Source organism: Falco biarmicus, chromosome Z, assembly GCF_023638135.1.
Source record: "Falco biarmicus isolate bFalBia1 chromosome Z, bFalBia1.pri, whole genome shotgun sequence".
NCBI lineage: Eukaryota > Metazoa > Chordata > Aves > Falconiformes > Falconidae > Falco > Falco biarmicus.
The window spans coordinates 40,629,029-40,656,521 of NC_079311.1; the positions used below are offsets into that span (position 1 = coordinate 40,629,029).

Genomic DNA, 27,493 nt, shown 5'->3' on the forward strand with positions numbered 1-27,493 from the left:
CATTATAATAATGGTAAGATTAAAACATTAACAATCCTGTGACGTTTCTTAAAGTGAGAATGTCAATTTTAAATGTAATAGCTATAAGAAGCTAATGTTTTGATCAGTTCCAGTAAGATTGTGCTACAGATCAACTCATCATGCATTGACAGTCAAAGTCTTGCACAAAAATATAATCCTATCTACACTTTAGTTATTTCTCAGAAATTCTCATAAAAATTTCCCCTTGGCCAAAAGGCAAGCCAAGGAAAATGCAAAGATTGTGTTTGAAGAGCAGGGAAAAAACAGAACACCCCCTCCCAAAATCATATTACCTTCTTTTTTCCCCCCAGATGAGATCAGCAGAAAGAATAAATGCCCAGTCAGTCCCCCTACTAATGTTACTTTAAAGATGAAAACACAAACTGTGTTCACACCTTGTCATCTGTAGTTCAGAATTTGGTTTTGGATCTACAGTGTTTCTTCCCAATGTGTTTCTATTTGATCCATGTCCACTTATTTCCATGGGCTGTTCACAATGTTCTTGAGCTTTAAGATCTCACATCTGTTCTCAATCCATTACTTAGGCAAGTAACCTCAAACTAGTATACAGAGAGAGATGTTAATATTAAGGGACCTAGAGGCATACATTTTCACTCTAAGCTAAATGCACAACTCCAAAGATTAGAATTTCACTGTACTATTAGAAGTTATATTACACAAGCTGAAGCCAAGACCACAATTAAGATAAAAACCCTATCCTCCCAATAATGTTATGATGATAGTAACCAAATAAAGACTGAATTAGCAGATGTATACAGAATTAGCAAGATAACTGAGAATTCTTATGCTGTAGATAACATTTAAGATGTTTACATGTATTTTTTTTTCTAAGATATGCATGGATAATATAGAACTTTACTTGGAAAATCTATTTTTAAAAAGCAAGCAATGCTAGTTTTAACATATATTTATTGTTAAATATGTATTTATTGGGATGGTATTTACATGAAAAATATTCATAGTATTTAGATCTTACTGTAAGACCTAGCATATTTGTCACTCTGTCAGGAAACCAGGATTGTGCAATTTAATTCAAGCCAGCATAATCTGCATAGAATACAAGCCTGACCATGTCAATGCCTGTTTTAAAAGCATTTGAAACCCCCATAAACGTGCATCCATCTACCTCTTATTAAACAAGACCAAAGTATATGAGGCAGCAATACTTTGGTCTACACATCTGTTCAAACATAGAAGACTGAAAAACTCTTTCGGAAAAAAGCCAAATGTTGTAAACACACTGAATGCAGAAAGGACTGCTAATTGCAAATAAACTCACAAATGGCATACTTAGTTCTGGAAGTACAACATTTTCAAGCACAGTGACCCACACTGCCACACCTGAAAGAACAACATCAAAATACCACCATATACACACAAAGAGCTCCTCTTCTACCTAAATTAACTGCTTGAAGTTTTTTCCTTAAGGTAGAAAAAATTACTATAAACAAGTTGCCCCAAGAGCTGCAGGAACTAATGCCAGTGAAACCTCATGGCTACTGTGAGTTAGTCTTGAAAAACTTATCTTGGCTCTCTGGAGCAAAGCCAATTGGTGAAATGGCACCCAGTTAGGCTGAAACACAACTGGCTCTGTTGAAACTGTAAACATTTTAGCAAGTTTGCCAACTTAAATCCAGCTCCCAACTCCCAAATCCAATAATTTCTTTTTAAAAAATAATAAATATTTTGTCAGCAAAATGATAACACTTCAGGTTTTTTTAAGATGTCACCATGTTCACTAAAGGTCAAATCTGCAGTTTGTTACTCTGAGCAATACATGGATGGGGGTCTAGGTAGAGGTAAGCTTTACACACACAGGTGAAAAATACTCCACGGATCTTTTTATTAGCATTACCAAAAAAAAAAAAGAAGACAATTTCAGTCAATGTTCCAGCACTGTCAACTTCCCACTGCTTTCTTCTGAATCTGACTTCATGTGTTACTCCCCTTAATTCTTCTCTTCCATGGCAGACTTCTTTCTGATTCTTTCAATGTTTGCCTTTAACTCACTGATTGAAATCTACTTCACAATGAAAAATTCCCTTTCAAGAGCTTTCTATTTTCTGTTCCTCAAGCACTTCCTCTACGAAACTATTGTGTGTGCCCCCCCATTATTTGCTCCTACATTAAATCCCATGTTGACCTTACAGCACTGGCCTTGTTCACCTGAATTATCATACACCTCATATGCATAAGGCAATCTCACAAAGCAAAACTGAAATGAATACAGTATGATTCAGCTAGGAACCTCTGACTCTTATTCTTACACTATGGGAACTAGGGCATTTAATCAATTATTGAATGTCAGATCCTTTATGAATTAATAAGTGTTATGCATGGAATAGTAAAGGAAACAAAAATCCTTCAACACAAGTATTCTGTACATTTGGAAGTTCAAATTATCTTTAAAGTACTCCATATTAATTAATGTAACTACGTAAGTACAAGGGTTGCTGAACTTGTTGAAAGAACGTTTTAATGATGTAAGATCTGACTACAGCATTTTCAAATCATTACTGGAAAACTGGAAAGACAACAGTGATCAGTCCATAAGCATATCTCAGTACTATAAGGTAACTGTGATTCAACAGAAATAAAGAAGAATTAAGAACAAGCCAATTTTTTTTTTTTTTGTCTAAAAAATCCAGCTCTTTTGCCAAATAGCAAGTCTGGCATTGCTTTATGGTTCAGCCATGTAACTACTGGAAAATGTTAATCAATTTAACATAGGGAGTAGAAAAATAGTCAAAAAGCTAAAATGACATAAATAGTGACTAAAGTTCTTTCTCATGGAATTAAGATTCCATCCAGTACCTAAATAAACAATAGCATGTTTTTCTCTCACACTAAAATGTAAATATGCTTAAAAGTTTCAGCTACATGATTATGGGCAACTTATTCTGAATGACAACACTAAAATCAAAGTACAGAAATCCAAAAGCATTCTTGAAAAACATTATACCATCAAACATATACACATACTGTATGTTAAAACATATTCTTCATGTACTGCATAGCACATCATCTGATTAGCCTTCTGAAATACATGACACAAAGCTAAAGAAATACTTAGTATAGCATACAATATCTGCTGTACGTATTTTAAAAGATTTTTTACAAAAAAAAAGGACAGCAATCATGAAAGCAGTTAGTCTTTACTAAATGTTTAGCTACATTGAAGACTGTAAGTATTTGCAGTGCATGTAATGAAATCTCCACTGTTCAAAGTAGAAAAGTCTCACCTGAACTTGACCACATACTTATTGGTAGTCTAATAAATTAAATGTGCCTATACTAAATTACCTGTACTACCATCATACATTTCTGTATTCTTTACATTTCATCCTTCCTCAAACCAGGACCTTAGCAGGGGGAGAAAAAAGGTGCAGCAGAATAATGCCTTCAACATCAAAAATGAAAGATTTTGATTGAGTTACTGGATGTAACATTTTTACTACTTTATTCAACTTTGTGCACTTCCACTTAGTCAGAAAATCTTACCAGAAATTTCAAAAGAAATAAATTATTTTCAAAGGCATCCCAATTAGACAAAGGCCACAGATGCAAGTTGTTTTGTACACAGCAACATTTTTTTGATTCAAAAATTACATAAGAAAAAGTTACACTACAGAAATAGCCAAGTAAACGGAAAGACAAAGTTAATGAAAATACAGTAGAATGAAATTGTGAAGTGCTATTGTGCAACTAGTGAAAATAATATGCAGAAGTGCAGCTATTTCTTCTTGTTTTATCCTCCTCCTCCCCCTTCATTTACTGCACCTTCTCTGAAGAGGCTTTCCACATAACGTAACAAGAAACAAGATGGGATTATTGTGCAGCTCTGCAGAAAATAGTGTTTGAAGTATTTTAAAAACCCAGGAACTCTTACCATGCATGAAAAAATACTTCAAAGAAAGCATTTATTTTCACGTTTCAGGTTCCATTTAGTCTATGGATTTTTCAACATAAACATATTGTTTCTTTTTTTAACCACAGATCTTTTCCTCCATTCCTTCTTTTGTAATCTATGTCTCTTCTTCTTAAAAGTATGTATCAAGTTTTGGATACCAATGTTTCCCATTTCTTTGAGTTACATATTATATAACGGCTGTAATCAAAAGTCCAGCAAAAATGATAGCATCTGTACATTTAGAGTCCCACAGCAGTTCACATTTAAGGGTAACACTCTTTAAGAAGAACGAAAAAGTGCAGCTGAGCATCAAGCAAAAATTTTAAGTGCCACAATGCAGCAGTCACTTCCACTTAGATATTCCATCTTGAATCTAAACCAACTCCTGGATATGTTAGCTCCGTGTGACAATCTAACTATCTCTTGCTGTGTTTAAAATGGAAGTTCTAAAAATAGTATACACCTACCAAAACCAATTTTTGTCTTTGACAGTACAAAACTTCCGTATCCATTCTTCCTAGAACAAGCATAAAGACTTGGCTCGGCACTCTGCAGAAATGAATGCTAATCCACATATAAGCATCCTCAAACATGACTGAGACAACTGGCCACCTTAGGCCTGTGACTTCCTCTCTTTAGGCCAGGGGTCCTCAAACTGTTTAACCAGGGGGCCGGCGCGCGGATGCAGTGGCAGGCAGCCATCTGCGGCTGCTTGGTTTCCCCCCCAACCCCCGGCGGGAGGGGGGCGGGGGGGGGGGGGGGGGGCAGGGGGGTCTGTAGATACTGGGGTCTGGATTGAGGAGCCTGCGGGGCTGTATCTAGCCCGCGGGCCATAGTTTGACGATCCCTGATTTAGACCCTTCAAGCAAGACAGAAGAGAACAGTATTCATCTTTTTTAAGTCCAGCAAGATCAAAATGCATGGAAGAGCAAGTGAGCAGAGGCTAGGAGTAAGATAAGTAGAGAAAAAATATTCAGGAATACTTGTTTTTTAAGCTGTCTCACCCTTGCGGCAATTCCTCAAGTCACCGGACTTGGAGGATAATGAACTTCCTTCAAAAGCCTGAATTTAAAGTTGAAAACATGTTTGCATAGTTATTCTTCAGCCATAGTTGTACTGCATCCGATTATCTTACTCTTTTACTGCCTGACTACTGAAAGTGTCACTATGGTAAGTGTATTGCTAGATACTGCCTCCCAGTCCACAATAACCCTCCCTGACTTCCCTGCTCACAGCTGAAACAGTGTTAACAGGCTTTTCTCTTCAGTTATGCATGAAACCACTGCTGCCAGATATCCAGGATACTTTCCATTGCAGTTTCATTGTTTGTTTTCGTTTCTAAAACAAACAAGAAAGTTCTTCTCAAATCTGCCTTGCAGTCACCGAAATCATACAAAAGCATGAAACACAATGAATCCAGTATGACTGTCCTCTTAAAACACAGCTTACAAGCAAGTAACAAAACTTCACACCACATTCTACTTCGTGTTTTCCCACCCCACTCAAAACCTCAGGAAACACAAAAGTTTCCAGATACACTGTGAGTTGCAGTGGGTTTTGGACAATTGTTCAGGTGATACTGCATTTCAATGAATTTATCTACCCTAATTACAATTCTAAATTATGTCAGTTGATCTTTTTTCCCCTTTATAGTTTTCCTTGGTTTGTTCCCTGGGAGCTCTTCCCATAATATGTATGAATTACTATGACTTTTCTATATGCTTTTCTTGAACGTATGCTCCTCTTAAACAGTGCTTTTATTTTATCTATGTTTTACCTACTTTCCAGGACATACAGAAATACCCTGAAATGTTTGCTACCTGAATGTTCTTTCTTGGTCTTGTTTGCTTCTCTCTTCTACACATGTCAAAAAAGACTTTCTTCCTAAATTGTTCTGCACGTCAAGGAAGACAAAGTGTAAGTGTCCGCATAAAATTCCATGTAGTTTCTCTAAAATTAGGTCCATATGGTCAAGATAATAAAATAATTTACAATAATGAGACTGTCTCCTAATTTTACCAGATTCTTAAATAAACCAGAACTGCTTTTCTATCCACAGAGGACATGCCACTGAACAAACTATGTACTTCAGAGGGCTATAGTAAGTTACACATTCCATAGTTTGAAATAAGGCTGAATCCTACCATATGTCAGAATGATTTCTGATGTGGACATTAATTTTCCCTCTGAATTCTAATAGTCATTACCTCAATTGTCTTAGAAAATGAAGTTAACCTTAAAATTTTAGAATACTCTAGGACAATCACATTCATACTCAAATTTTCTGAACTAAACAAAGCTACTCAAGATGTTGGCTATGACTACAAATGTATCTAAGATTTGATAGTATCACAGCAGACCAATAGCTGAAATATTCCTCAAGCTATGAAAACTGTTAAGACTTATTCTGGGTCTGAATTTCTCCTTCAAAATATTCTGCCAACAACAAGAGACCAGCGTTTAGCTACACCTGCTAATAAAAGTAAATACATTTTTTCAGAGTAATGTGAAGTTATTTTCCCCTCGTGGTCACATCTAGCTTTTCTGCTTGTATAAACTGCGACCAAGGACATTCCATAAACTCTAATCTTTTGCTTGGTAGTGGAGAATTGACTACTAAGTTGACTGAGGACAGACTATGTTTCTCTATTTCACATTTACTTCTGAGTCTGTTTCTTCTCCGATCAGGTAACAGAGCAAGAATTTCTTACTGGGAGCAGTCACTTTCTTGCACCAAAAATCCAATAGTAAATCAACACTGGTATTACTACTGTTGAGAATGAGACAAGATAATCAGCCTGTCTCAGAATTCAAAGCTAAGGTAATTGCTTTTCCAGCAGAAGTGTGTGGACTTGCATCTATCTTCTTCCACCCTCTCAACCCTTCATCAAACAGCAGAAAAACCAAAAAACATATACATACACCATAATGAAAATGCAACTATATGCTTCACAGAATGCCACATATGAACTCACTGCATTTACAAAAAACCACCAAAACCCACACTGAAATGGTTAATTCCATTGTAAACTTAAACAGTAAACTCAAAGCAGCATTACTGGCCAATCATTTAGGAATAACTATTTTAAAACTGAATAGCTTCCCTATTCTGGAAGAGCAAGGGTAACAGAATGTTACCTCACAAAAACCTACTCTTTGTAAACTCGTTGAATCTGAAAGCTGTGCAAACACAATGCAATCAGAGTTACTGTAACTGATAGGAAGTCTTTGTTTAAATAATCTACAAAATGTCCGTGTAATACAAATAAACAAAGAGTTCTTAATGACACAACTTTTGTATTTACAGTATTCTCAACATCACTTAAATCTTCGTTGGAGATACAAAGGACATGTTTTTTCCAAGGCTGACAGCATGCTTAGTTCTCTCTTTTACACCACATTGCAATAACATAAAGAGGGGTTTACCATTAATCCAGGTTTTACTGCAAAGCATCCCGTTATTTCTCTGTCAAACACTGGCAAGAGTGCCAAATGTCTATCATCCAATTCAGAGGATTAGGCCTTCTTTTATAGTGCAATTCTTGTATGAATTTATAAAAATACAGATATAGTTTCTTAAAGCTGGTCACAGTCTATATTTTGGCCTGAACTCATGCCGCAGAGGTCGAATATGACAGCTGGCAGGAAGCTGAGGGGAGAATACATCCTCCCCCTTTTCAGTCACCACATTTCTGTTGCCATAGTGATTAATCCTCAATTGAATGGCTGTCTTTGTACATTTCTTTTCAGTAAAATTTAAAGTAAACTTAAGTTGAAAACATGCAGTTGACTGAAAAAAAAAAAAGACTCCACATATTCAACAGGTACAGTAGATGTCCTTGTGACTAATACTTTCCACACATTAAAAAGTGCACATTTGCTCTAATGTGGGGCATTACCATTTTTTCAAATTATTTAGTATGTCCTGTTCCCATTTTTTGTCTTTTTGTGAAGCCTTCAACCCTCCTCCAAAGCCTTCCCCATGCTCCAGCTCCCCCACCAAGATTCCTGTTGAAGAAATACTACACAAATTCAGCTTTATAGGAACTAGAGAAAACCTATTCCAGATTATGTACCTATGTTAAATGTTTCACATACTGTTTTTGCCAATTAACACAGAAATTAATTAGGAAATTATTAAAGGAATGCAGTTATTTAATTCAGAATAGACTAGAAACATTAGAAGAAGATATTTAATCTTGCCTCTGTAAAGCTTCTATTTCTTACGGTACTAAGAAGAAGCTTCACAAATAACAGTGCAAGTTATCCAAAACCCAAAGTAAGCAAAAAGCTCCTGCACTGAAAATCAGCCAGGTTGCTTTGGAACATGGAACCTGGAACCCACCAGAAAAAAAGAATTAAAAAAAAACCTCTAAAAATACTTGGTAGATTATTAAGGTCTTAAGAGAAGTTGTCAGCACTTTCATTTCTTCCCAAAACATTATTAATGTCAGGATAATTTTGAAACAAAATATCACAGGAATGACTCAAGACTTTTCTCCCCCCACTGAAGAGAGTAACAGTGGACTATCATGGCCTGAATGAAGCCACGCCACCGTTGAGTGCTGCCATACCAGACATACTAGAACTTCAGTATGAACTGCAATCAAAGGCAGCCAAGGGGCAAGTACACGTGGCTGCAGAGTGCAGGCCACAGTTTGCCTTTACCTGGGGGAGCATGCAATACACCTGGAATCGACTGCCCCAGAGGGTGGAAACACAGCCCTACCATCTGCTGTGGACTGATCCAGGCTGCACTGGAAAAGGATGAAGCTCCAGAGCACCTGCAATACATTGACGACATAGTTGTATGTGGCAGTACAGCAGCAGAAGTTTCTGAGAAAGGTGAGAAGATAATCCAAACCTTTCTGAAAGCTGGTTTTGCCATAAAACAAAGGAAAGTTGAGCAACCTGCATAAGAAATCCATTTTTTGGGAATAAAATGGCGAGATGGATGTTTTGAGATGCCAAAGGATGTGATCAAAATAACAGCTACGTCTGCACCAACAGTAAGAAAGAAACTCAGGCTTTCTTAGGTGTTGTGGACTTTTGGAGAATGCACATTTCAAACTACAGTGTGACTGCAAGCCCTCTTTACCATGTGACCCAAAATAATGATTTTAAATGGGGCCCTGAACAACAACAAACCTTTGAACAAATTAAACGAGAGATAGTTCAAGCAGTAGCCCTTGGACCAGTTCAGACAGGGCAAGATGTAAAGAATGTGCTCTACACTGCAGCTGGGGAGAATGGCCCTACCTGGAGCCTCTGGCAGAAAGCACGAGGGGAAACTCGAGGATGACCTTTGGGCTTTGGGAGTCAGGGATACAGAAGCTCTGAGGCACGCTATATTCCAACTGAAAAAGAGATGCTGGCAGATTATGAAGGGGTTTGAGCTGCTTCGGAAGTGATTGGTACTGAAGAGCAGCTCCTCCTGGCGCCCCGGTTACCAGTGCTGGGCTGGGTGTTTAAAGGGAGGGTTTCCTCTACACATCACACAGCTGGTGCTACATGGAGTAAGTGGGTTGCGCTGATTACACAACAAGGTCAGAGAGGAAATCCCAGTCATCCAGGAATTCTGGAAATTATTATGGACTGGCCAGAACATAAAGATTTTGGGATGTGACCAGAGGAAGAGGTGACACATGCTGAAGAAGCCCTGTTGTACAATGAACTGCCAGAACATTAGAAGCAACATGCCTTGTTTACTGATGGGTCCTGCCACATTGTAGGAATGCACCAGAGGTGGAAGGTGGCTGTACGGAGTCCCCTGTGACAAGTCACAGAAAATGCTAAAGGAGAAAGTGGATCAAGTCAGTTTGCAGAGGTAAAAGCTATCCAGCTGGCTTTAGATGTTACTGAATGAGAAAGGTGGCCGATACTTTACCTCTATCCTGACTCATGGATGCTGCCATATGCCCTGTGGGGCTGGATGCAGGAACAGAGGCAGAGTGATTGTCAACAGAGGTAAATCCATCTGGGCTGCTGCATTATGGCAAGATACTGCTGCTCAGTTGGAGAACCTGGTTGTAAAAGCACGTCATGTAGATGCTCATGTTCCCACAAGTCTGGCCACTGAAGAACATCTAAACAACAAAGCCAAGACCGAAATGGCTCTGGTAGATTTGGACTGGCAACATAAAAGTGAATTATTTATAGCTCGGTGGACCCCTGACACTTCAGGCCATCAAGGAAGAGATTCAACATATAGATGAGCCTGGGGTCAAGGGGTGGACTTAACCACGGACACTATTGCACAGGTAATCCCTGAATGCGAGACATGCACTGTAATTAAGCAAGCCAAGTGTTTAGTCTCCATGCCTCTTTGGTATGGAGGACGATGGCTGAAATATAAATACGGTGAGGCTTAGCAGATTGACTGTATCACACTCCCACAGACCCCCCAAGGCAAGCACTATGTGCTTACAATGGTGGAAGCAACCACTGGATGGCTGGAAACATACCCTGTGCCCCATGCCACAGCCCAAAACACTATCCTGGGCCTTGAAAGACAGATCTTTTGGTGACACGGCACTCCAGCAAGAATTGAATCAGACAACGAACTCATTTCCAAAACAATCTCATATACACTTGGGCCATAGGGCATGGCACTGAGTGGATATATTAATTCCTTTAACATGCACCAACCTCCAGGAAAACTGAATGATGTAACAGACTGTTAAAGACTACACTGAAAGCAATGGGTGGTGGAACTTTCAAACAATGGGATACACATTTAGCAAAGGCCACCTGGTTAGTCAATACCAGAGGATCTGCAGGCTGAGCTGGCCCAGCCCAATCAAAGCTTTTACATACCACAGAAAGGGGATAAAGTTCCTGTAGTGAACCTTAAAAACGTGCTTAGGAAAAGAGTCTGGGTTGTTGCTGCCATGGACAAAAGCAAACCCGTTTGTGCGGTTGCTTTTGCTCAAGGACTTGGGAGCAGGTAATAAGGGAGGATGAAGAAGTTTGATATGTGCCCTCAAGGGGGTTTGATTTTGGGTAAAAATAGCCAGTGAATTTAGTTGTGTGATGTTAATTGTTACATAATATTTATATTGTCACTTCTGCATGCCTATTAGTACCAGGCATCTTGTGATGCCAATCTCTACCACTCTGGATTTGAAGATCTGAGCCTGACTCCTTTTCAACTGCCACACCAATAAAAAATTACTTTGGTGAAACCAGATCAACATGCAACAATCCAAGACCTTGTACCACCTTCCCTGCCCAGAAAGACTGTTACAACAGATAAAGTCCAACATCATGGACTACATGAAACCTAACAGACTTTAGAGGAATGGTCCATAGATGAAGGGAATGACGTTTATGTTAAAGGACAGGAGAGGTGATTATGTATTGGAAAACATATCACGATATAAGTGGTATGGAATAATGGGTGGATACTGTCCTGGGTTTGGCTAGGACAGAATTACGTTCCTTAGTAACTAGTCCAGTGCTGTGTTTTGGCATTGGTGTGAGAACAATGTTGATAACACACTTATGTTTTTAGTTGTTGCTAGGTAATGTTTATATTAAGTCAAGGGCTTTTTAGGTTTTCGTGCCCTGCCAGCAAGAAGGCTGGAGGGGCACAAGAAATTGGGAGGGGACGCAGCCAGGACAGTCGACCTGAACTAGCCAAAGAGGTATTCCATCTATGGGACATCACACTCTGTATATAAACTGGGGGGTTGGCTGGGATAGGCCAATTACTGCTCAGGGACTGGTCAGGCATCAGTCAGTGTGTGGTGAGCCATCATGTTGTGCATCACTTGTTTTCTTTCCTCCCTTGCCTTTGGATTTCATTCCTCTCCCCCTTTCCCTCTTTTTCATTATAACCCTTATTGTTATTATTACTACTGCTCTTTTGGTTTTGTTTTATTTCAATTATTAAATTGTTCTTACATCGACCCTGAAGTTTTACATTCCTTTCTGATTCTCCTCTCCATCCCTCCGGGTGAGGGGGGAGTGAGTGAGTGACTGCGTGGCACTTAATTACCAGCTGGGCTTAAACCATGACAGTCACATACAAACTATCTTCAAATAGTTATCTTTCTTTAATTCAGATGATGGACAGGATTTATTTTGACTAATAATATTCAACCAAAATATGGTTTATTCTCTTGCTTGTACAATTAGTGCATAATTTATAGTGTTACTTTCACTACATTTAGGCTTTACCTCACCTTTCATAGCTGATAAGTTGTGAGAGCACTCTCATGATGTCATATTTTTATTTCTTCACAGCAGACTTCATATTCTGGTTGCTGTTATCTAACTGTATTTTCTAATAGTCATACAGCATTTATGCAAGTACACACTAAAGCATTTAGTACTATAAACTTGAACATGCTAGCTGCACCAGTCAATATCTGCGCAATTCCTTCCAAAACAAACAAAAATGGAGAGTATGGCTGCGCTCCCTACCACCTCTGGAGAAAGAAGAGTCAAAGGCTCTGCAGCAGTCTTGAAACCAAGTACAAGGACTCCTAGGGAATCTGGAGCACAAAGCGAGAACAGAAGAAACAGTAGCAAGGTCTATTTCTCACAAAAAGACCCAAGATTTTGTTCCCTTAAGCCATTAAAAGCACAGAACAATAGCAGGTTAAAATAATATGTTCTATTACTTAGAGAGAAGGTAGATGGGGTATATGAATACTGGCATAGGTAACATTAAGGACAGACTGACTACTTATTACTGGATAAAAAACATGCTTGATTGAAACCTACAGTTTAAAAGGTTGAGAGATTTGACTGAATTACATTGGTACCAACCATCCAGATTTAACACAGACCTTCTGAAGTCAAATTAAGGAAACTATCACCAAGATGAACATCTTTTCTTATCCTAGAGTTCAAATCTTACACTTCTAACTGATTTAAATCCAAGCTTATTTATTCATTACTCAGGTTCTTAAACAAGATGTTCTACATACCTTCAAAGTTCTCTTCTGAGGAACAAAACTCCTTGCCCTCCATCCCTTCTACCTTGGCTCTCAAGGATCTTCCCATGCAACCTCTCTCACTTTGAAGGAAGAGTCTGGGTTTTGCAATCTGCTCCAGTTTTAAGCAGTTTCTACAACTCAAGTGACTACATTAGTGTCCTTGCTTCAACAATAAAAGGACTAAATAATTCATACTGCTTTCAGCTACTGCAGCTAGAAACCTAGGAAGATGGCTTTTTTAAATATTCCTTTCCATCAACTTATTTTTGCTGTTACTCATATTCACCGTATTTCCATAAATTAGCTACTGAAACTACAGAGCTTAACCTAGGATGTGGAAGTTCACATTTCAGCTTCACTAAATTCCCATGATTAGATCACTAGTCAATAGAAAAAAAAAAAGAAAAAAAGAATCAACAAAATGTCAATGTTCTTCCAAGATGTTGTATTAATTGATTAGTTTTGCTTATTATTTATTACATTTTGATTATTTATTATAACATTGTTTATTGTGCCTGTCATTCTAGATTCATATGTAAGCAGAAAGCAAAAATGTTTCACACTCTCTTCAACCAAGATTTGTGGTGTTTGCTGTATTTCCCAACTTACAACTCATCCACTTCAATGGAATACTTGGTTAGTTTTTAAGTATTCTTGCATCCTTTTCCCAGAGACAATAGTTCTTTCTTAATAAAGTTTAAATACATTTTTCAAGTCAGAAATGTATTATTATAGACAGATTGCAGAACGAAATTGCAAAGGAGGAAGACCGATTTGGCATAGGTAAAATTGAACAGCGCAAAGGATATTTTACTTTTGTCCTAAAGAGACCTATCTATGAAATGAAAGGAAGAGATCCTTTTTTGATCACTCCTCCTTAGAAATAAGACAATTTGATTAAGTGTTCTTATAAAGGGACACAAATATTATCATGGCATTATTCAAGAGCCTTCATGATGCTATCAAATAAAGCTTCAATATAAATACATTGTAAAAAAGTTTCTAATTAAGAATGTGATCATCGATACCCAGAGTGAACAGAAACAGCTACACAACAATTTCTGAGAAACAGGCCAATTAAGCTAGAAAGTGACATCAGTGAGAAATTTCAGCTGACAAAAATTTTGGTTTTCTTTCAGAAACTACCAGTTTACAATTAACATTCCAATATTTAATAGTATAATTTTATTTACCTCAAACAACGATGGAAATTTAAACCGTTGAGCTGTATTTTTACTATTACACATAATGCTACTTCAATCTGTTGATAAACTTTTTTATTAAACTCCACTTGAAATAAGCATTCTCTTAAGACAACTAGTTGCTCTGACAGTAAATGTTGCAACTTAAACTGATGGCAAACAAGTGAAAGATGACCAGCAAAGACTGATGGCCAAAGAGCAACAATGACGTAAGTGTTTCACAGAACACCTTCTAAAATAAAAATAAAACCATGAAGAAAGGAAAAAAGTAGCAGTAACATTCTAAGGAGATCGTATTTCAAAGCAGAGCACAAAAAATTCAAAGCTCTGCATTTAAGAATAGGCAGTCATCTAGGGATTATTTCTAGATTAGTGTCTCTATGTAAAAGGACAGGAAGCAAAGGAAGAGGCAGCCTCCTCCATAATTATTAATATTTTGTTCCTAACTTAGGTCTCTAAGAGAACTGATACTACTGTTGCTTCTGAGTGAAAAATCAATACCTTAAAAAAACCTGACTGACAAGTTAATCAAGAAAAGTTCATTTGTAATACTTGCAGTCACACAGACTCTAAACAATGAGATGGTCACATGAACTCCACAAACTAGTTTTGAACATAAGTGGATCAACTGACACTTACTCAAAGTACTCTTCAAAGTTTTCCTTCCTTTATCTTTACTTTTGATAATGTTGTCAGCCATTGCCATTAAATAAGTACCTTTCTACAATATTCTTGAGTATTTTTGACCAACTTCTCTGTTAATAAGGGACATTCTAATGCAAATGTAATAGAATTGAAAAGGCCTCACTTTTACTGGGTCACCCGATTTGATCTTCCCAGTGTAAAAATTCTTTGGCATTCCTGCTAATGGCTTAATTAACAACACTGGAAGAAACTCTTCTAGCCACTGTGGATGTTCAACACCCCAGAACAACACAGTCTTATGTCTACTATTTCTATAGTGATTGCTAACATGTTTGTGAGAACTAAACTGCACATCCACCAATTACTTAATAGATCTATGTGGTTCATCTTAAGAATCAGTCTAGGAAACTGCAAACATTTATTACAAGGCAAACAAAGTGTCTGGATAATCAGGGTAGATAAAAACCACTATGTAATAAGAACAAAAATCTGGAAGCTGTACCTGAATTTCTTCCAGATTTGTATGTATTCCAAATGTAATTTAACAAGATGCATGACCAACAGAAAGCATTAAAGGTATCTGTTGCTGCAAGTGAGCACTCCCAGTAAACTCTACTTTTACTTTTCAGACATTAAAGACAGATAATTGAACTCATTATAGCAATTTCATGTGTCCACCCATCCACCACCACCACCATGTGTCCGCCCCCCCCCCCCCAAAAAAAAAAAAACCAATTTGGAAAGTTATTTCTGTTTGACTTTCTATGCTGCAGAGACTCTAGCATATACCATGGCAACTGCATTTTTTTTAACTGGATCCAGGACAAACTGAAGTTTTTTCAAGTCTCAAATCAGAAAAACATGGCACAAGATTTGATTTCAAACACCCAATCTTTAATCTTACTATTTCTCTCACAGAAAAACACCACAGAGGGTGCTGTGCTGCTTAATTCCCAACTCTTTTGGAGCTGGCCAATGTAAAAACCACCCCAAAAAACAAAACACAAAAGTAATTTATTAGACCTCCACTTGAGCCGCCTCCTCCTCCCATCCTCAGTGGCTTTGATCATTCATGGTGGCCATTAACAGAAAAACAAGTTTGTTAGAGTTTAAGATGAAAAATGAGGATTAAAAAAGGGAGAGCAAAAACATTTCCCAAAAATTTCTCTTTACCTTGGCAGTACAAACTGCTACATTAGCAGGGAGCTGGGAAAACTGCTTCAACTCAAATACATCTCGCACTGCCCACCGGCTCAAGCGATTCTCAGCTTTGCTGGATCCAACCACATTCTGATTTGAATGAATATATGCCACTTCTTGAACACCATCTGATACATTAGGAGAAAGATATAACCAGTGGTGTTGGTTATTCCAAAACTCTGAAGGTACACAGTTGCAAGGAAGAAGGATATAGAAATTACAAAAAAAAAGTTTTACATTATTATTTGATTTTTATGATTTTGCTCAGCACGAAGTTTCTCAGATCTATGAAGTTAACAACAATTATTAGATTTATCCAAAATTTATTGAGACAGTTTAATACTGCTTCCATTTCAGTGTGTTTTTTTTCAGATGGACAAAGTTTCAAAGCATCTGTGATTTAATGGCTGCTGTATTAATGTTTAAAGTTAAGCCTTTAATAGAATCAAAACTTCATGGTATTTCAAACTCCCATATCATGCAATTTTTCTCACGTATGTAAGTTTTTATTTAACAGCCCTGTCAAGACTTTTGTTTCACAGTTCAAATATTTAGATTTGTGAATTCTTACTAAATGTTCAGTCTTAGCACCTTTCAGTAGACAGTAAGCATTTAGCAAAATATTACAAAGCAGCCCATCACACCAGAAGACAGGAAAGTAGAGCTAACAGGTAAAGAGAGATACAGAAAGACATTACTGAATAACCTAACTGATAAATTAAACATATGTTACTATATCAGCTGAAATAAAATAAAAAAAAATTGAAATGACAAGTTACCTAAGTATCTGTCCATTGATTCCACATTTTGGTCCTGATGTTCAAATCCAGTTTTACTTGCAGAAGTTCTACACACAGCATAACTGCTAGACTTCACTTGTGCAGAGGTATCCTGAATAGAAGAAAGCATTTTAGAGTCAAACTGAACTCTGCGTCTCTGGCTTTTATACTTTTGCTTTCTGGCATCAATTTTTTTAACTGGTAAGTTATCTTCAGAGGATGTAAATTCATCTGCATTCTGAGGAGCACTTTCCTTTTCTTTCCTATTGGGCTTCTTCGCTCGTAGCAGAGATTTGGAAATGTTACCTAGTCCATTGTTAAGGGCATGTCTTTCTTTCCATTTCAGAAAACTGGAAGTTCTTAACTTTGATTCAGAATTATGGGAAATTTCAATATCATCAGATTCATCACTTATGTCACTTGCTCCTTTCAATTTTCTTGTGCTGTTCTTGACGTCTTCCAAAGACATGCCTCTGCTGAAATTTGACTCGGTCCCATGGGATCCAAATTTCCTGCTGTCTTCCTTAAATATAAATTCATCTTTTTCTTGTGCTAACTCTTCACAGTTTTCAGATGTTGACTTGTATTTTTCAATGTTTTTAGTAAGCATTGGTTGCTGGCATGCTGGAACTTGGGTAGGAAAGATGAAATCATCAAGCTCTTCAGAACTGCTTTCAGTTTCCATGACTATGTCACTTTGCTTTGAAATGCTTTGATCCTCACTTTCTTCATCCCCTTCCTCCTCAGAGTCTGATACAACAAGCCAGTCTGTACTATGCATATCTTGCTTACCAGTTCCATCTGGTGACCAAGCAGCTTCCCCATGCTCCAAAACAGGCACATGGCTTTGACATTTGTGAAAATCACTCTGCTTGTTATTTACATTTGTTCTTAGAGTATCATCAGAACTTGGATCAGGAGAGTCATAATTATTATCCCTTTCTTTGGTAGTTTCAATTTCTCCCTGTAACAACTCAGAGAATCCACACTGCATTAAGGAAAGCTGTCCCTTCGTTACCATTAAATTACTTGCATTGCAAGGCTTCCTTCTGTCACGTTTTTTCACGGAAGTTTCCTGAATATCATCACCACTAAAGTCATCACATAGATTTGTTTCTTCTCTTGTTACTTGTGCCCGAATGCTGTGGGGATCTCCATCTTCTTTACAGTCTGGTTGTTCATACTAAAAAGAAAAATAAGTTACAGTGAAGGTATTTAAAACATAAGTAGTACATGGAACACAATTCAAAAGCAGTGTAAAAAAAGCAGATTTTCACTATGTTACTCAATCAAAAAATATACCAAACAGTTTTGCAATACACAAATCAAAAGCAAATACAAAACAAATTATAAAGAGAAATTATATCAAAGTCTTTGGCAGAACAACAACAATAATGAAAAATACTATGTATTTGAGACAACATACGCTTCACACTGCTAAAACAACCTATGACTTCATCATCCACACCCATATTTTTCTAGTTCAGAAAATCTGGAAGTTAGTCTTCCAGAGGCAGTTAGAAAAGTGACTTCATGATTCAAACCTTAATACTGTGTAATGACATTCATAAAAAAAAAAGTAATCTCCCAGCAGTGGCCAATCTCCTTGTATATGGAGGCTAACACCTATGAGTACAATAACATTTTGCTTTAGAATTAGTTGAGGCCTACTGTAATCAAATGAAAATTATGCCCAGGCAACCTTAAAATGTTCCGAAGTTACAGAATTCCAGTATACAGCTGCAAAACTGTACTACTGAGACAAAAACTATGACAGTATGTAAATGGAAAGCCAGAAGAATAAATACTAAAATTTTGTACAAGAAGTTTTAAAATTAATATATTAATCCTGATATCAGCCTGCTTATCAAAAAGCATTTAATGTAAGCTAAAAATGTTACTGTTTGTCACTAAGTCGAATGAGAGACCAAGACCATACAGTGATGTATTAGCAATTTGAGGTTATGACTAATGTGAAGTCAACCTGATTTAAATTAATACTGACATTTACCCACAGAAATGTCCAAAAAGCATAAGGGACAGTGGCTAAGTTTTAGTACCATTCTGTGTGATCTAACCTAACAATATTTTCACATTTAGAAGCCATATTATAGACCTAACTGTTTGTTTCCCAAATCACCTGAACACAGTGTTCAGTGAAAAACATGCATAAAAATGATCCTGTTAAACCCAACCTTTTCAGGAAAAAAAAAATAATCCTTTTTCCAGAAGAAAACAGTTATATACATTATTTAAAGAGAAAAGGAAAAAAAAAAAAGCCAGCATTGAACAGATCGCTGATTTGGTGGAAAACATGGATTAGATCAACTAAATAGCCCATGTCTTCCACAGAGGCTCACAACACATGAAGCAAGCTTTTAATCCTATACAACTTCCACAATGCCCTAACCAAAATCTTCTAAACAACATTAGGTGTCAGACTCTCAATTGACTTCTTGATCAGAAAGCTGTCATATTATATCATGTCATGTCATAGGGCTGTCACTCTTAAGACACTACAGAGCAAAGCTTCAGTAAACAATATTGCTCTGTAATAACAGCATGTTAGTAATACCTTAATTCAGACTGAGCATATCCAGGAGTTGTAAAGGTTATAGAATACAATATTACCAATATCCAGAGTATTCAATTTTAAATACAGAAATACAGACAGCATGACATTATCTAATGTTTTACAATATGTAAAACTAGGGGTAAGCAGACAATAAAACACAGTAAGTGCAATGTAGTGTAAAAGCATTAGCAGCCTAACAAGACTGTTCACATTTGTCACAGTAGTATCAGGAACTAGAGGGACTGTCACGCTCTGGTCATAGTCTACAAAGACACCTCACCTTTTCTGAGCTGCATGGAGGAGTCTCTTCCTTTAGCCACGTAGTTGCTGTCATGACTCCTGCTTCTACTCGCCCTTCCCTCTAAAACAATCAAGAACGTACATAATAAAAACTGTATCTGTTCAAGTTAACAAAGACAAGCCCAGAAAAAAGAAAAAATAGTCTTGCTTTCTTTCTAGAGTTGTAAAGCATCAGAATTACAACCAGCAAAGTCCAGACTAAGACTTACACTTTGACAATACACTTACTGCTCTTTGATCTAATACATAACCTGCAGGAGAAGTAACATACTGCATAAATTGGGAGCATATGTCTACACTGTTTCAAAAATCTAAAACTTTTTTCCAAAGCAGAATACCTGCTACAATGTTCATATTACATGCTATGTTTTAATTTAATTTGGAGAAGTTTTGAGCTTAATATCCTCAAAGTACGTGTTCTTATACCACACGACTCTTTTGGCTATGATACCTTTATACCACTGTATCCCATTATCCAGCCTCTTTCCAGCACAGGTAAAATAACAAAATAAAGGGAAGGACGGAAAAAAAGCACTAGAATAAAGCTGCAGTAAATTCCAAGATGCAGGTTAGCTGCAGTAAACATGCTGGATAGAAAAAGATATGATACTGCATATACTTAAAATCAGTTTGCACTATACGTTATGGAATTGGATCAACAGTCTTCCTAGACTTACTATGAAATGAATCAAAATACGAAGCCTCATTTTTTTATTTCCATTCTGTAACATTTTTAAATACAGCATTATAAAACACATTTTATTAAACAGTTTTTGACATCTCAAAATGTACTACAAAAAGGTTACTATGATGATAAAAATATTTTTATGATCAGAATTCTAGCTTAAAAGGTCACTCTGAGCTGTTGATGAATAAAATGTGTCTGTGCACAAAGTTGATAAAACATCACAAAAATAAGTTACAGCATTTTTTATTAGGAAAATAAATATATTAGGAAGCTTTTGAAAATCATAATCCAAAAATTTCCATTTTTCTGTTTGATTTAAGGAAATGTATCTGGTCTAAACCAGAGTGAGAAATTAGCATGGCTATTTCATTTAACACACTGAATAGACAGGTACTGTTAAGTTTCACCATTCTGTTTTATAAAGTGTTTCTATTCAAAATTATGACAAAGTTATCTCACAAGGAAAGGAAAAATGTAAAACTAATATGCAGAAGTAAAAGGGTAGGACTTCACACCTCCAGGATGTCTTTGGTAAGACAGGACCCATGAGTCCTAAGTTTGAAAAGGTTATGGATCCCAAAAAGCTCTCCTTGATGTTCCTTTGATCCTTGCACTGCCTCGAAATACCGCTTGGCATTTTCACTTCCAACGACTGCACAATGAAGTTGCTAAAACAGAACAACAAAAAAGATTTCAGAAGTTTTGCTCCAACAACATGTCAGAATTTCCTGGCACCCACATTATATACACAGCTCTAGCTGGAGCTGGCAGAAGTTCCTAAGGGAGGATATTTTGTTTTGATTTCCCTGGCAGATACTGGTGTAATAGATTGTGGTATAACATGATATAACAAGTATAAAAATGTTTGGATTTACTGAATAAAAAACTAAAAATGTTTCAAGTCTTTCATTTCATTGTTTTCTAATATCAGACAGCTACTATACACAATACTGACACTCCTCTGTATCTTGACAGCTCATCTTCGCTCAATACTAAATTCTTATTATTTTCTCATAGCCCATTTCACTGTATGCTTACTTGATAAGGACTTAACACAGCCACAAGACTACTCTTACCAATCTCTGAATATTTTAATTATCATGCACTCTTGCTAAGTAGACTGAACAGAAGTGACTTAATCCTCCAGGTGAAAAGGAAAGACGAACAAATAGTTTGTCAGGCAGAATTAAAACATTTTTGAAGTCAGGCAGAATTAGCTGCATTCCAATGACTGTAAATTTTCAGTATTTATATAATTGGTCTTTCTTGAAATTATGCATGGTATTTACAGAAGTATACTTCAGGATACATATGTAACTTATTCAGGTTTCTATTATGTTAGATTTCAATTTTATTTACATCAGATTCTTCAGTTGCATATGACTAGGTCAGACAACCAAACACCACTACCAAAAAAAAAAACCAACTAGCAATTTTAAGATCAAATACATCCGTCAGCAAGAATACACTTGCAAACAAAGCTTTTTCACGTAAATTCACTTCATTTAAAGGATGGATGAAAACATTTAGCTCTCTGACAACACCTTTGTATAGTTCATCAAAAGCCACACATCCACACGTACTCATGCCTTTCACGGTGTTATACATGCCTTTTGAAAATCCAAACAGACAATATCCAGGTCTTCTTTATCTATATGATCACTAACTCCAAAGACCACTGTGAAGCATGAATCCCCTTCTTCAGGATTTTAGTGAACACTGTTGTAATCTGTTATTGCTCATTTTGTTAACCTTTCTGAGACGTCCCCTACTGATACTTGCTGTTGAAACAAATCCTCAGGAGTACTTTGCACAAGAGAAATTTTGGAACAGGATGTTCTCTAAGCTTTTCCATGAATGTAGAAATAAAGAATAAATCAAGCAGGTTTTTTTTCAATGACCGTTCCTTTAAACTTTGCTAAAGTAATGCTCACATAGCAGTACAATTCATGCTCCCAATGTGTTCAAAAACTAAATTAGCTTTTATTTTTTTAGACCGTTATACCTCAAAAATCAGTTTTGGACTTACCGTGTTTTATGTTTAACTTCTCTCATTAGTATAGGATTTCAACTATTAATACAATAACTTCTTCGTTCTGAACTTTTAATACAGAGCCTCTGAAAATTGCCCAATTATCTGTGAGCAGTTCAGTCCATCACCTACTTTTTTAATTTCTTCCTAAAAAGTTTCTTCTTTTTTTGTTTAGATCATCTTGTCAAAATTAAACAGAAGTCTAATTGCTTTTTTACTTCTACAAAACATGGAATTTAAGTGAGATAAAGTCACTGTTACACTTTTGAAAGTAGTATTTTAAAGCAAGCCACACATATCACTAAGAGCAGCTCAAGATTTGATCTTCCAGCTGTGGGTTTTCTGACTATCTGCTCTGTGAAATCAGATTATCTTAGAACTTCATTCTTATTTGTCACCTACTTACATATTAAGAGGATAATGACAGTCTGTATACTACTGCACTTCCCACCCAGTCTCTAACCTCCTCCTTGTATATACCCCAGCTACAAGAAGATGCTTGTCACAGAAAACTCATTACCAAATTTTTCCTATTTATAGCCAAAAATTTGCATTCCTCAAGTTTCATAAAGCTTTCTTTAATATAAAGTATCACTTGCCCACTGAGGCCACCTACTTAGTCTTTTCTATGCAATGCATTCTTCAAAACAACTGTGTCTCACCAATTTTCTTCCTTTCTCCAAGTTTATATGCCTGTAGTATCTTAATTTAAAATCAATCATCTTATTTCTTAACTTGCAACTCTTGCTGAGAAAAACATGTCCATATTTAATCTAGTTTCTTATTATTCTGCAGCCTGCTCTCTGTTGTTCATGTTCAAATCTGCATATTTTTTGTTTTAATTCTGATCTCATCAGGAAACAGTTGCCATATTATGTGTTCCTCAAGTCACACACTTAGGTTTACTCACTTAAGATTGGGAAAAACAAACAATGCAAGCAGAAAAATTTAGAGAGGGCAAGCGTTTCAGGTTGAGTATTCTGGCAAGCAACATTACTTCATATCTTTTTAACAGCAGAAACTACAAACTGTTTTCCCCTCCTTTTATAAGGAAGTTTTCACAGGCCAGAGAATTGCAATGCCTTCTTGCTTTTCTATAGCACTAGCAAGACTTTCGCTCTACCTTCTCCCACCTTCCATAAGAAAAAGCTGCCTGAATCAAACTGTTGCAGGTACTAACTACAACTCTCACAGATATATTTTATCTGTGTAAAATATGTAAAAATACAAGTTTTTAAATAAAAGAGTTCTCTTCTCTGTATAACCTTATTAACGTATATTGCATAATTAAACTATCAAAAGTTACAAAAAAACCCCTTAGAATACAAATGTAATTCTGTTTGTTCTTTGACAATTGCTAAATGGTGTATCTCTGCTTATAAAGTTAAGGTAATAGCATATATCATACAATCAAGGTGAACTTTGATTTTGCTATAGGCTACAATAGCTTTCAGTCATTGAAACCACTAAAAAGAACTCTCCATTTAAATAGTTTGTGAGCTTTACCTGTTTATAAACTTGTCGCAAGTACATCATCTCCTCCACAGTTCCCAAGGATATCAGTCTAAACACTTTAACAGGTTTGAACTGGCCAATCCTATAAGCTCTGCAAGGACAGCAATACATTAAAAAATGGTTTTTACCAGTAAAAAAAAGATAAGAGAGTGCTCTTAGAGGTAGTAAAATAAATAAAAGCATTTTGATAAAACAAGAGTACTCTAAATGATTTATGAGTTGGTTGTAGGTTTTTTTTGTGGCAAGGGCTTTTTTGGTTGGTTTGGTTTTTCTTGTTTTTTACTTTTCCAAATTTTCCTCAGTATTTCATTCCCTTTTCCTTTACCCTTAGTTTTCCATGTTTCTTCCCAGGCCTATCCAGTTAAAAAAACCACCTTTCTCCTCAATTTGAATCACAAGGTCTGTCTCCCATCTCTCTTGAAAACATATCTTCCACTACATTTTCTCAGTCGTTTTTTTGTTGGTTTTTTTTTTCCCTGTCTACATCTGCTCTTGCACAAGACATTATCCTATTTGCATTATGTACGAGTTAGATCATGGATTACTTGGGGCAGTCTGTTCTTTATTGACTTTTTAAAGCACTTCACAAGTCACAACATCTTTATAAAAACAGCTAATGAACTTGCAGTTTTTTATCTAAACGGTAAGTGCTTAGAATTTTTCCTTTAAGGATTCTGGAATTCAAAACTTCACTTGAACTAGGGTCAACTACAACCTATTCTGTCCTGACAGACAAAGGAAAAATGCCATGCAGCTAGACACACTGATGTTTCAGAGAACAGAAGTTACAGTAACTATGGCTTTTTTTTTTTTAAATGACCCCACCATAACAGTGCCACAAAAATTGGAAAATAAGTAGTAAAAATCAGGACTAAAAAATAAGAACACCAAAGCTAAAAACCATTTGGCTGGACATTTCTTACTGTCATGTGGACAAGTCAGATTATGTAAAAAATTTCTTAAGCCGAGGGAAATTTTAGTTGGACAACCAGATGACAGAATCCAAGCAAAAGAAGAGTACAACATGGATCAGATTCTGTATTTTGAGAGTGTACCTGTCAATAGCTTGAAGATCATTTGCTGGGTTCCACGTAGGATCAAAAACTATAACAACATTGGCACCAACAAAATTAAGACCCAGTCCACCAGCCCTAAAACATAAAATAAAAAAAAATCAGAACTATTTGACACTAAGAAAGACAGAACAAACTTTTTTTTTCAGTGTATTGGATCCATATTGGCAACATAAAAAAGCACAACAGAAATACTGAAAATGGGGTACACTAACTGTGGTATTAATAACCACCAAGTACTTAAATAAGCACTGTTATAAAATGCAGTCTTCTCCCTTCAGTAGCAAGAAGGTTACAAACTATGACTAGCTGAGTCATAACGAGCTGCTATCACCTTGCTACAGTAAGAGTCCCTGATCGCTACTTCATATCCACTAAGCCCTCCACAGGCCAAGTCCCTCAATGATTATACTGAAATTCATAACCACTTCTATGCCAATTAACATTACAGAAGCAGGAAAACTACAGCTTAAAGAGTCTGTGTAACATTTTACTTCCTTTAATTCCAGTACATAGTTTTGACAATGATGCTATACAGCTTCCAATAAAACGGTCACAGTCTAGGGTAAGTCACATCTATGAGAATTAACAACTGTCACAAGTGTATTTGTAGAGTATATGTCAACTGTTACAAATATAGTTGGCCACACAGCTGCATATAAGCAATACTCGTACTGGTCATTACACGGAAAAAAATCACTGTCAGAAAACTGTCTGCTGAGGGGGTTAGTACTCACAGTGGTACCAGTTACATCATCTTAATACATTCAACAGCTGTAGTGTGCTTTCAGGTAAAGCCTGCACGCCAGTAAAGAATTTGGAGCATATGCCTAACCTAAGGTAGCTAACTAATGTCCTGCTGAATCCAACAAAACTGCTCAGTTACTGGAGTCTGGTATGTGCACAGCTAAATGATTTGATAGGAACAAAAGTGAACAAAATTCCACTTCTCATCCATCTGCAACACAAGCAAATACTGAAAATTCTTTAACTGGCTCAACCAATATTCCATGAAAAAGACAAAAGTTCCTATACAAGCCTATGCTAAATACTTTTATTAATTTAACTATTAAAACAATTCTTCACATTGACATAGGCAGCACTAATTATCAAATGTGTTTTTTTCCTGAATGAAGTACCACAAAATTGAAAAAGTCAATTTCATGTAATTCACCAAGCACCTGGTTTTAACAGATTACTTTATATTACACATGTTTAAAGCAGTGGGAAAGGTAAGAATTTCCAGGTATAAAAATGAACAGACAGAAACCAAAATCTTACAGAGCCCCACCACTTCTCAGTCTTCATGGAATCCCTGTCAATATAAATACAGTTGTGGCCTCTTCCTTCCAGGTGTGGTGTGGTGTTGGGTTAGTTAAATCTGGAAAGGCAGAGGATGTGGGATCCTGCCAATATTAACAGAGGTTTCCGGAGGATGAGTGTTCTCAAAGTTTGAAATGCTGAATAAAAATCTTTGTATTTTTCAGAGTACCTTACTGTATTTTGGAATTCTGGTGTATTTCTTTTTAGTGAGGACAGAATGCAGCCTCTCATCTTACCAAACCAACCCTGCAGTCAGACTGAAACACAAGTCAACATCTTTTTTTCCAAATGCTTTCTCATAAAAAATTGCAATATTTGGAACTGAAATATGAATTAAACCTCAGTGCAAAGCCTTACTGCAAGTAAAACAGACTGACTATAAAAATTAACTAAACAGGATACTTAGCTTTATAAAGATTTTAGCTTTCAATACTTTTTAGGTATGCCACAAAAATTCAGAGACTCCAAAACAGAAAAAGAATGGCTTCTATGTCCTTCATGGACAGAATGACTGCAGTAGTTAGTTTGTGCATTGTAAAAAACATCTTCAATTTTAAATGGCTTTTTAACTAGCTGTTAATCATTACTGCAAGATGGTCCATGCAAGTTACCATAATATGGCTCAAATGAAGAGCCGTGTATGAACGGTCTCATAACTGTTTTCAAAAGAGCATCTTATTTAAAACTGCACACTATGTTAAATAAATGGCTTGGTTTATATCCTGTCACTGACAACTTAATACATCAGTGTTCAGAACTTACAAAACAGTATCACATCAGGAAAGTTTCCATAAAAGCTTTGACTACATAATTCTATTTACCAAGTTAAGTTTTTTACAGTTTGTAAGTTCTCCGTTTCAGTGAGATCTTGTGGCTGAGAGTTCTTTGAATGTGATTACATGCACATTAAAAATTATTTGCAATATAGGTGCAAAAAATTCATGTCAAATGAAGCCCTGTAAGAGTGAAAAGTAATCGACAGCAGCCCAGCAATGGACAGTAACTGAGAATCCTGCAGGTAGAATGGAAGTGCATACTGCAAACTTTCATAATAAAAACTGTCTATACGTTTCTGTAACAATCAACTCTTTATCATCTCCACATAATAAAAAATACTGACAAGCACAAACAGATTTTCATTCGTAATTATTCTGAAGCAATTAATCTAGAGAAAGACTAGCATGGAAAAAACAGAAACAGTGATTTAGTTTTAAGGTGGGAATACTTGCTGCTCTTATTTCTTCCAGAATACCACAATGGGACA

At 36.4% G+C, this 27,493-nt stretch overlaps 1 protein-coding gene across 9 annotated transcripts in view; it reads right to left on the reverse strand.

The window, feature by feature from the left end:
* ERCC6L2 (ERCC excision repair 6 like 2) overlaps positions 1-27,493 on the reverse strand; it is a 58,072-nt gene that overhangs the window by 4,024 nt on the left and 26,555 nt on the right. For 7 of the 9 annotated variants that reach the window (XR_008819347.1, XM_056323935.1, XM_056323932.1 and 4 more), the window contains 6 exons: positions 24,889-24,984; positions 23,825-23,924; positions 20,802-20,954; positions 19,579-19,659; positions 16,724-17,906; positions 15,918-16,072 (listed from right to left, as the gene is read on the reverse strand). Coding sequence is in view for 8 of the 9 variants with exons in the window: in XM_056323935.1 (XP_056179910.1) it covers positions 15,918-16,072; positions 16,724-17,906; positions 19,579-19,659; positions 20,802-20,954; positions 23,825-23,924; positions 24,889-24,984 (1,768 nt within the window). In the remaining variant the exon portion in view is untranslated. Of the gene's footprint in view, positions 1-416; positions 582-15,917; positions 16,073-16,723; positions 17,907-19,578; positions 19,660-20,795; positions 20,955-23,824; positions 23,925-24,888; positions 24,985-27,493 lie in introns of those variants that run through there. The other 2 variants (XM_056323938.1, XM_056323939.1) reach the window with 2 other exon arrangements.